This window comes from Bidens hawaiensis, unplaced genomic scaffold, assembly GCF_021521415.1.
Source record: "Bidens hawaiensis isolate Kalapana, Puna unplaced genomic scaffold, B.hawaiensis_p1.1 tig00003058_1, whole genome shotgun sequence".
Lineage (NCBI taxonomy): Eukaryota > Viridiplantae > Streptophyta > Magnoliopsida > Asterales > Asteraceae > Bidens > Bidens hawaiensis.
The window spans coordinates 1461543-1471173 of NW_027491165.1; the positions used below are offsets into that span (position 1 = coordinate 1461543).

General features: G+C 37.2%; 1 protein-coding gene across 1 annotated transcript; it reads left to right on the top strand.

Moving 5' to 3' along the window:
• The first annotated feature begins 250 nt into the window (after nucleotides 1-250).
• LOC143622176 (uncharacterized) lies at nucleotides 251-673 on the top strand. The gene has a single exon (XM_077093389.1). The coding sequence runs from the start codon at nucleotides 251-253 to the stop codon at nucleotides 671-673; it is 423 nt and encodes a 140-aa protein (XP_076949504.1).
• Nucleotides 674-9631: the final 8958 nt, after the last annotated feature.

Genomic DNA, 9631 nt, shown 5'->3' on the forward strand with positions numbered 1-9631 from the left:
AAAAGTTGATTCAGCAGAACCCGAGAACAAGGCAGGGGAGTTTAAGAGAAAATGGGTTGGAAATTTTGGAGGATAGTTTAAGAGAAACCAAAATTCGGGTCGCATGTTTTTTGCTAATGTCAGGAGAGCTGGAGGAAGTTCGAATCAGATGAAGCGATGTAACTCATGTGGGAAGAATCATGTCGGGGAATGCAAGAAGTGCGACCGATGCCACCGATTCGGCCACTTGTCCCGCGACTGTTATGCAAAAATGATACCGCCAACATCAGGTAACCAGAACCCCGGTTATTTTTGGTGTGGAGTTGTGGGGCATTATTGGAAGGACTGCCCGAAGATCAAGAATCAGAACAAGGGAAGGGCATTCGAGATGAACGCAAAGAAGGCACACAAAGACTCATCGGTAGTCACCGGTACGTTTCTTATAAATAATCATTACGCTTATGTACTTTTCGATACCAGATCCGACTTAAGCTTTGTTTCCAAGCAATTTGAACCCTTCCTTGGTATTAAATCTATCGATCTAGAAACTAGTCAAGTTGTTCATAATTGTAGTATCATATTAAGAGATCATCAGTTCAGCATCGATTTGTTACATGTTGAGTTAGGAAGTTTTGATGTTGTTTTGGGAATGGATTGGCTATCCAAAAACCAAGCTGAAATTGTTTTCTCATAAAAGATGGTTCGTTTACCCCTTCCAAGTGGTGGAGCGTTAACTATTCAGGGCGATGAAAGCAACTCAGAGTTAAAGCTCACTAGTATCATGAAGACTCGGAAGATGTTGCGGAAAGGTTATCCAACATTTCTTGTCCATGTAGTTGATTCGGAAGCTAAAGAAAAGAAAGTAGAAGATATTCCTGTTGTCCGAGACTTCCCAGAAGTATTTCCTGAAGATTTACCTAGATTACCTCCACCAAGGCAGGTTGAATTCAGAATCGATCTTGTGCGAGATGCTGCACCGGTAGCCCGATCTCCCTATAGATTGGCACCGTTCGAGATGCAGGAGTTGTCTAATCAACTGCAAGAGCTTTTGGAAAAAGGTTTTATTAGACCAAGCTTCTCACCGTGGGGAGCACCAGTCTTATTCGTGAAGAAGAAAGACGATTCATTTCGTATGTGTATCGATTACCATGAACTGAATAAGCTTACCATCAAGAATCGGTACCCACTATCGAGAATTGATGATTTGTTTGATCAGTTGCAAGGATCTAGTTATTAATCAAAAATCAATCTACGATTTGGATACCACCAGCTGCGAGTTGCAGAAGATGTTCACAAAACTGCTTTCAGAACCTGCTATGGCCATTATGAATCTTAGTCATGCCATTTGGTCTAACTAACGCCCCGGCTGTGTTTATGGACCTCATGAATCGAGTTTTTAAGCCATATTTGGATAAATTTGTGATCGTGTTTATTGACGATATACTTATCTACACGCGAACCAAGAAAGAGCATGAACAACATTTGAAGATAATTATAAAGTTGTTAAAGAATGAGAAGTTGTACGCGAAGTTTTCTAAGTGTGAGTTTTTGCTTAGAGAAGACCAGTTTCTTGGTCATATTATTAACGAATACAGTATTCATGTTGATCCTTCAAAGATTGAAGCAATTAAGAACTGTGAGACACCAAGGTCACCTACTGAAATGCGAAAATTTTTAGGATTGGCAAGTTAGTACCGGCGATTCATCGAAAATTTCTCCTCCATAGCTCAACCTCTAACCCAATTAACCCAGAAAGAAAGGAAATATGAGTGGACTGAGAAACAGGAAGAAGCTTTTCAATTGCTTAAGCATAATTTGTGTAGTGCACCTATCTTGTCACTTCCAGAAGATACTAATGGGTTCATAGTCTATTATAATTCCTCACGCCTAGGTCTTGGTTGTGTGCTTATGCAACGAGACAAGGTTATAGCCTATGCTTCTCGACAGTTAAAAGTGCATGAGAAGAATTACACTACACATGATCTGGAATTATGGGCTGTTGTGTTTGCACTTAAAATCTACAGGCATTATCTCTATGGTACTAAATGTACAATCTTCACTGATCACAAGAGCCTCCAACATATATTTGACCAAAAGGAACTTAATATGAGACAGCGTAGATGGGTAGAATTACTCAACAATTACGACTGTGACATTCGTTACCACCTAGGTAAAGCGAATGTTGTAGCTGATGCATTGAGTAGAAAAGAAACAGAAAAACCCTTAAGTGTTCGTGCATTGGGATTAACAATTTACACGAGTCTTACTACTCGAATTCGTGATGCCCAACGCAAAGCCTTGAAGCCGCGAAACATAAAAGCTGAAAGATTGCGAGGTCATGAACGTGAATTCGTGACAAAGTCTGATGGTACACTTTATTTGATCGACCGAATTTGGGTACCGAGATATGGGATTTTTTTTCGAAATTTAGTGTTGAATGAAGCTCACAAGTCCAAGTATTCAATCCACCCATGATCGACTAAGATGTACAAAGATCTCCAGGAATTTTGTTGGTGGCCAAATTTGAAAGGTGATATAGCTGTCTATGTCAGCAAGTGTCTTACGTGTTCAAAAGTTAAAGCTGAACACCAAAAGCAATCTGGATTGTTACAACAACCCAAAATCCCTGAGTGGAAATGGGATAACATTACCATGGATTTTGTAACCAAACTACCCTGTACCCCTAGAGATCATGATGCCATTTGGGTAATAGTGGATAGACTGACAAAGTCTACACACTACATTCCTATCCGAGAAAAGGACAATATGGAAAAACTAACTAGGCTTTATCTTAAATGAGTCGTAGCAAAACACGGTGTGCCAGTTTCGATTATCTTCGATAGAGATGGTCGATTTGTTTCTCGATTTTGGAAATCTTTGCAAGAATCCTTAGGCACTCGCTTGGATATGAGCACTCCTTACCATCCTCAGACAGACGGTCAAAGTGAAAGAACTATTCAGACATTGGAGGATATGTTGCGAGCATGTGTTTTCGATTTCGGCAAAAGTTGGGCCACTTCTACCACTAGATGAGTTTCCTTATAATAATAGCTATCACTCCAGTATTAAAGCTGCTCCGTTTTAAGATTTGTACGGGAGAAAGTGTCGGTCCCCGCTTTGTTGGGCGGAATTTGGAGAAAAGCAGTTGGCAGGACAAGAGATTGTTCAGGAGACCTCCGACAGAATTTTTCAAATTAAAGACAGGTTAAAAGTTGCACCGATCGACAAAAGAGCTATGCTGACAATCTTAGAAGACCGTTAGAGTTTCAAGAAGGAGACCGAGTTTTGTTGAATGTCTCACCCTGGAAAGGAGTCGTCCGATTTGGCAAAAAGGGCAAGTTAAGTCTCGTTATGTTGGACCATTCTCCATCACCGAACGAGTTGGTTCTGTAGCTTATTGGACTTGAATTACCCGAAGAGCATAGTGGAATACACGATGTGTTCCACGTGTCTAACTTGAAGAAATGCATATCCGATGAATCCTTGATTGTTCCCATTGAAGATATTCGTGTCAACAATAAGCTTCGATTTATTGAAGAACCCGTAGAAATTATTGATTGGAAGATTCAGATTTTAAGGCGGAACCGAATAAAGTTGGTCAAGGTTAAATGGAATTTAAGACTTGGTCCCGAGTTCACATGGGAACGTCAGGACCGAATGAAGATAAAGTGTCGGGTCCCTCGATTTCAGCTGGATCTTAATTAATCATGTCATAACTCGTACAGATTAATGTGTCGACAAGAGAGTTAATGACGGATTGCTATATTTAGGAAGATATCCGTTTGTTAAAGGCGGAATCAATAACAAACATACGGTTGCAAAGAATAATCAAAGGTAGAAAGCACAGACAGGATTCAATAACAAACATACGGTTGCAAAGAATAATCAAAGGTAGAAAGCACAGACAGGATTCACTCAAAAGATTTCCATCTATATAGTTTTCATCATACAAAGTGGATAATTGATTTAGGGTTCTAGGAATCCTAGGACAACCGTCACTTTCAAGAAATATTTTTTCTTATCCAAAAAGTGTAAAGGCTCAAAGTCCGTGTCCTCTCTCTCTTGGCGGCGTGCCCTAAACATTCTATTTATAGGCCTGCCAACCTAGGACAGCTGTCATTCCTTCTAGAAACCCTAAATACAATCATACATATTCAAAATAAACTAAGTGTAAAACAAGTCTTCCGGGTATGCTTCTCATAAATCTTCATTTTTCGAGTACGCTGTGTACTCTGCCATCCTTCATGACTTGGTAACATAGAAGTGTGCTCGGGATCAGTTTCCGGGTAGACTTTACTTGAAGAGTATTTCACCAAGTAAAATACTCACCGAGTAGACTTCAGTCTTCTTGACTTTGCCAGACTTTGCCCGACAACTCCTTACGAGCAACCTTGTTCTTCAATGATCCATTTCAGCTCTTTGCTATAAAATAACTTATTAGCAAAGTGTACTCGGGAATACTGTTCCTTGCTTGAGCTAAACCTTGCCCGATATTACTTAAAGATATTCCTTTAGATCATCAAGCATACTTGGACCATACTTATCAATGAATACCTTGCCCGGTCTTCCAATTTCTTGGTTTCTTGGACTTGGTTAACCAAACCTTACTCGGAAGAGTAATATACTTGGCTCTGAAGAACAGACTTGCTTGATAAAGTGAACCTTGCCCGGATTTACATAAACTAGTGTACCTTACCCGGCAATGCACTAATTTGCAAACCCTGCTCGGATATCCACTAAAGAAGACTACTTGAAGTGAACCTTACCCGGTAGGCAAATATCGTACCCGGCTAAGTAAAAGCTTGCTCGGATGTCTAAGGTGTGCTGGGATCCATTACTTAGCGAAATCAGAGGAGGTTGAGAAGATTCCAATCTTCCATGTACTTCATTTAGGTCAAATCTTTGACTCAACAATCTCCCCCTTAGGTCAATTTCTTGACTCAACAAAAAAGTACCCTCACCTTTTAATAAGCAGAGTCTGACACCAGTATCACTTCCTAAATTTCGGGACGAAATTTCTAAAAGGAAGGGAGAATGTGAAACCCCGGAAAAATTAGCCTTAAAGCACGGTTAATGTAACAGTGCTTATATGAATAAAATATTGTAATAAATAAAATAATAATATTTTATTCCAAAGTCTTCAAAATATGTGTTATATTTATTTAAATTCAAAAAGGTTAAATTTGTCGCGTAGCGAACACTGCGTGTAACGAACACCAGCGATACCCCAGGAAGTTGAAAAGTCCAAAATAGTCGGGAACGACCCAAAAAATTTTATTATTAGTAAAAAACAGTGGACATAAGTGATAAACTTATTTTTAGAAATTTTCGTTGCACGAAATCAATAAGTTTGTAGCTAAGAGCCGGTAGCAGACACCGTATGGACCCGAAACCCAACACCACCAAAAATTATGTTCTTAGGCTTGTTGCGTCAGGAATCTAAAATCGGATAAAGTCTGACAAAAATTATTGAAAACGGGACTCGTTTGAGTAGTTAATTTATAGCAAGCGTTAAACTAGTAAATTAAAGACCTTGTTTATAATACCCAAAAACCACCAAATCTTTCCTTTTCCACACCTTTCCAGCCGAGATCCCCACCCTTCCTTTTCACTTTTAGCCAATCTCCATGAATGCAACATAATGATGACAAAAATATTTTGGAAGGATCTTGTAAAAGCCACCAAATAGCATCAAGCCTCCACATATTCACTCTACTTAACAACTCACCCTATCTATATTCGTTTTCTTTCTATATAACGACCCACTATCTTCTCCATCCCTTCATCTGAAATATTTCCTTAAGTATACCATAAGAAAAACACCTATGAAGTTTGATAAAACATATGAACACCACGATCTCACCTTACCACTAAACCAAATACCAAACACCCTCCCCCCTACCACCACCACCAAATCGGCGGCCACCTCAACCCCACCTCCACTTCACCTTACATTTTCATTACCATTCTCAAATCATCTCTCCAAGGTTTAAAATATCTCTAAGGGTTGAACAAGAATCATAAGGAAACTAGGAAGCTTATTAAGGGTCTAGGAAGCTCAAGATTCATCTTTTATTTTTTTATTATCTCACCCAAAAACCAAGGTAAAACACTTACTAAGGTTTGCTTTTATAAGTTTGGTTGCTTAAATGTTTCACACATTGTAAAATCCAAGCTAGATTGTAAAGATTGTGAAATGAAAAGTTGGTTTTGGGTGTGCATGTGTGTGTTGGGTATGTGTGTGGGTGTGTGGGAATCCAAAACCCACATGCATGCATACATACACATGAGTCTACGATTAATATGCTTGGTTTCGGTTCTTTAAAAGTTAAATACAAGCATGCATATAGAAAACGATATGGATAAAGATTTATTATTGGACAATAAAAACATGCATATGATTGAATCTTGATGATGTAGTGGTTCTAACACTTACTGTTGTGATGTTAATAATGAATAAAGGGATGAAAAATTGATTAGAGCATGTAGTTGGGTTTTTGGTGGTGTAAGAAAGAGAAAACGAGATAGAGAGAATAGGAGAAAGTTTGTATGCTACTTTTTAAATAATTGATGTAGGTAATGTTGTCATGATTGAGCACTGTGTGGTTGTAAGAAAAAAAATCTCATTGTTATATTTTGTTGAAATGATGATTTAGCCTTACACATGAATATAGGTATACTTGAAACATGTTAATATTAATTAGATCCATGTTAGAACTCAATATTATGGTTATATATGTTATGGAAATGGCTCTTTTACCTTTGATCAAAATTATGGATAAAATATTGACAATAGGATGATATGCTAAAAATAGAAACTTTATTATTAGCAACTTGTAAACCTCTAGTTTTGTTTAATAATGTTGAGTGACTTTTACATATATGATTGAAGAATGACACTTGAATAAACATGCACGTTAACTTGATTGATAAGATGATGATTTGGAATAAATGTTACTTGCTCATGAAAGTATCTTGGACAAATGGTTAACTAGTTATGCTAAAAACATTTGTCACATGTAATGAATATGGAAAAGGTGAAACTTGGATTATGTGAAGAATGATAGAGACATGATAAAGTGGGAACAAAATCTAGAAATCTAAGGATATTAAATGCGTATTATCTCATGAATATTGATTAGTTTATACCTTACCTCATTTAGTAAGTTAAGACACGTGCATACTAGACTTGAAAATGGCTAAAAAAGTTAGTGTTTTGTGTTAAGTGATTAAATCTGGAAATATGGTTCAAATTATATATTCTTAATATGTGTATTAAGTGTACAAATTTTTTGGCATGTTTAATATGACTTAAATTGCTTGTCGATAGCTTTAACGGTCAAAAAATACGACTTTTAACGCGAACCGACAACGGTTTTGCGAACTGTTTTAGAACAGCCCGTAAACCCAAATAATATATATACCATACATAAGTAAATGTATATATTAAGGTCAAGATGGAATAACTTGATCTTTGGCGGTTCGTGTCGCGACAAAACTGACATGAAAACGTCAAAATTGCTAGTTTTGTGAAATTTATATATAAAATAAGAAATGAACTATTTTAATAAAATAACTTATAAAACTTGTGTATTTTTCAAACTTAAAGTATTTGAAAATAGTTAAGAACTCAACTTTATAAGAAAAAGTTAAGCGGTTCACCGATTAACATAAAACCGACAAAACCGACCGAACCGGAAAACGATTTTATAAATGTGATAAGTATAAAGATATAAAATATTAAATATTCCAGCAACTAAAATATAAATTTATAAAAATTAATATTATTATATAATATTAAACAATATTAAATAATATAATAATATATTATTACTTGTTTATTTGCTAAATAGAATATATATGCATAAAATGTGCTAGTTGCTACTTGGGTTAAATTTATATGTTTAGAGACCATGTGTGTGTTGAATGATCATATAGGAATTGGACTTGAACGGAATCGCCAATATGTCGTTAAAACTAAAATAAACACACGAACAAAAGAATAACATTTTTTTAAGAATAAGATGTGTGAAATATTTAAGTTGAAGAAATAACTTAAAATATGAATAAATTATTAATTGTATGCTATATAATTAGGACACGAGTCGAGTTGGAATAACTGATCATCTACTGAAACAGTGAGTTTTCTCGTAAATCCCCACTTTTAGTGTTTTATTGATTTATAATTGTTTTTTTTGGGGGGGGGGGGGGGGAAAGTATGTAAACTAAAGATATATATATATATATATATATTGCAAATTATGTTAAATGGGATGACTTATTATAAAAGGAAAAACCATTAACCTAGAGAGAAAGGGCCTAAAAATATTGGTAGATCTATCAGGGCGACGCCCCCCACTCTTCCAGTCGCTCTGGTTGAAAATGCGCGAATATTTTGATTTTGTTATGTTTCGAGTTTATTATAATGATAGTCATACATGTGTTGTACTCTTTGCTCATTTACAATTAACACGTTTTGTTAAAGAAATATATAACTATATTTGGAAAAGTGGAAATTAAATTCCCACTGAAAAGAATGGTGAATAATGAAAATTATCATTGATGAGAATGATGAATAAATGGGTGTAAAGTCGAGAACTGTTACATCCTGGTTTTTAAATTGAGAAACTCACCAACAATCGTGTTGAAAAAAATATTTTTAACATACTTTTCAGGTAAATGCGAACTTCGGAGGCGTCGAGAGGGAGGAGATGGGACGAAGAACGCGTGTGGTTTTGATGTTATGACGTGTGTGGACTTGTAATAATAATACTTTATGTAAATTTAGACATGTGCGCTTTGATAAATAAACAAGTCCTTTAATATATTTAAGCGTTCTGTTTCGTGATTCGGCTATCAGCATCTGTCATAACCCGAAATTAACTTTGTTAAGTCTTCCGCTGCTAAGATAAGATTTTCGGGGTGTGACAGAGCTCACAGATTTGTTTTTGGTTGCCCAGGTGGAGACTTCTCAAGAGGTCATCCATCCTGCTACTACTTTCAGCTGAGCACGCTTAACTGTGGAGCTCTCCTCTCGTCCACTACCATTAAGCCCAAAACGCATTGGTGATCTAAGAGGCGGGGCATTTACTTATGAACCAAGGATCTCTCTTGTCCACAGCCGATGTAGGATTTACCTAGGATGTTACAAACACCCCCCTCTTTTGGACTCATCGTACTCGATGAGGTTTGCCCCACCATCCCATCCAGGATGTGGGATTTGCCTAAGGTGTACCTCACAACACCCCCGGGGACTCACCATCTCTGATGAGGTTTGCCCCACCATCCCGAATGACACAAAAGTGGCTCTGATACCACTTGTAACATCCGGCCCCTCGCACCACCAATATTTTCCGCTGTGCTCATGAAGAGCTCATGGATTTGTTTTTGGTTGCCCAGGTGGAGACTTTCAAGGAGGTCACCCATCCTGCTACTACTTCCAGCTGAGCACGCTTAACTATGGAGCTCTCTTCCCCACTACCGTTAAGCCCAAAACGCGTTGGTGTTTTAAGAGGCGGAGCATTTACTTATGAACCAAGGATCTCTCTTGGTCACAGCCTATGTAGGATTTGCCTAGGATGTTACATAAAATAACATTGTTAACACGATTGCTTAGGTTATCATGCTAGTTAAAGAAATCCTATGTTAATGG